This window comes from Dipodomys spectabilis, unplaced genomic scaffold (genome assembly GCF_019054845.1).
Source record: "Dipodomys spectabilis isolate Male_0828 unplaced genomic scaffold, ASM1905484v1 ptg000039l, whole genome shotgun sequence".
Lineage (NCBI taxonomy): Eukaryota > Metazoa > Chordata > Mammalia > Rodentia > Heteromyidae > Dipodomys > Dipodomys spectabilis.
The window spans coordinates 10904960-10906849 of record NW_024870716.1 but is presented as its reverse complement, the minus strand read 5'-3'; the positions used below and the strand labels follow the sequence as shown (position 1 = coordinate 10906849).

The 1890-nt window shown below is 45.1% G+C and overlaps 1 protein-coding gene across 1 annotated transcript; it reads right to left on the bottom strand.

Moving 5' to 3' along the window:
* Positions 1–474: 474 nt before the first annotated feature.
* LOC122106295 (serine/threonine-protein phosphatase 2A catalytic subunit beta isoform-like) lies at positions 475–1514 on the bottom strand. Its single transcript, XM_042677640.1, has one exon. It carries the CDS (start codon positions 1512–1514, stop codon positions 597–599), a length of 918 nt encoding a protein of 305 aa, XP_042533574.1. The 3' UTR covers positions 475–596.
* Between the last annotated feature and the right edge of the window lie 376 nt (positions 1515–1890).

Here is a 1890-nt window from a genome sequence, read left to right as displayed (position 1 = left end):
TTTTTCATGTTATGACAACATACTTTCAAGAAGAATCTCTTCTTTAGTTAATTATACATTTCAACAAAATAAGGTTAATGGATTAAGTGGAAGTCAGCTTGTCATTTCTGCTTAAAAATAAAACTCCAACTCTATTAATCCATGCCAGTTAAACACTATAACTAAAATTTACAAATAAGCGCAAAAGGAGATTAAGAAGTTTATTACCTTTTCTGTGTGAACAGTCCAGAGAAAAATAGTTACTACAAATACAGCAGGCAAACTGTTGACTGACCCATCTACAATGTAGTGTACTAAATTTCAGTCTCAAATTGTGCTAAATGCTCATCTTTAGTATGGCACATTTTGGTTCATGATGTGGTTTAATGCCAAGACAGATCACAATTTGTTACAGAAACACAAAGATTATTGTTGTCTTTTTGTTTGGTATTAAACACTCTCTCTCTCTCTCTCTCTCTCTCTCTCTCTCACACACACACACACACACACACACACACACACACACACACACACACACTCACTGACTCATTCACTCACTCACTCACTGAAAGCCAGGTATACTTCCACATACAAAGAAAGGTTTTCTCAGAAGGAATTTACAGGAAGTAGTCTGGGGTGCGCATGGTAACGTGAGGCTCTCCACGACAAGGCGCTGGGTCAAACTGAAGAAAGGAATATTTTAAAGTGTCATCTAGTTCCATGATAGCAGCCTGGTTCCCACAACGGTAACAGTAATTGGGTGCACTAAAAATAGTAACCACATTCCGATCATGGCACCAATTGTATCCCTCCATTACAAGCTGATGAGCATGAGAAACCAGTGTGAGACCGTTGGCATGGTTAAACGTTTCAGAAATGTCTTGTCCAAATGTATAGCCAGCACCACGTGGTGAAATACCCCATCCACCACGATCATCTGGATCTGACCATAACAGATCACACATTGGGCCCTCATGTGGAACTTCTTGTAAATGATCCAGAGCTCTTATATGCTCCAGTGTATCTATGGATGGAGAGAGGCCACCATGGAGGCAGAATATTTGTCCATCTACTAAAGCTGTAAGTGGAAGATAATCAAATAGATCTGTAAAGTATTTCCAAACATTGGCATTTCCATACTTCCGTAGACATTCATCGTAAAAGCCATAAACTTGGGTAATTTGTCGGCTTTCATGATTTCCTCTCAATATTGTAATGCATTCAGGATATCGAACCTTTAATGCTACAAGAAGAGTCACAGTCTCCACAGAGTAATAACCTCTGTCTACATAATCACCCATGAATAGGTAGTTTGTGTCTGGCGATTTTCCACCGATTCTAAAGAGTTCTATAAGGTCATGGAATTGGCCATGCACATCTCCACAGACAGTAACAGGACAACGAACTTCTTGCACATTTGATTCTTGTGCTAAAATTTCCTTAGCCCTCCCGCACAGCGTCCGCACTTGGTTCTCGTTCAGCTGTTTACACTCGTTCAGCTGCTCGACCCACTGGTCCAGCTCCTTGGTGAACATCCATCTTGTGGTCCATGGCGGCGCGCTCCCCGGCCCCGCCGCCTCCCACCCCCCTCCCCGCCCACCCTGGCCCCTGCCACCGCAGGCGCTCACCTCCCCAGCCGCCAGCGCCAGCTCCCGGCCTGAGACCGCCAAGCCCAAGCCCTGCGCCCCGCTCAAGCCCAGCGGGCGGTTCCAGGAGCACGAGCACGGTCTCCCGGAGAGCTCGGCCGACGACCAGCGCCCAACCATCACTGCCACGGACCGCCAGCCCCCTTCCCGAGGCCCTCGCCCCCCCTGAATACAAAGTCTTTGGGGTGAGAAAGATCAGTGTCTGATGAATAATATTTACTCAATATAAACTTGTGCAATAATTGGCAGAATAATTGACTGATAA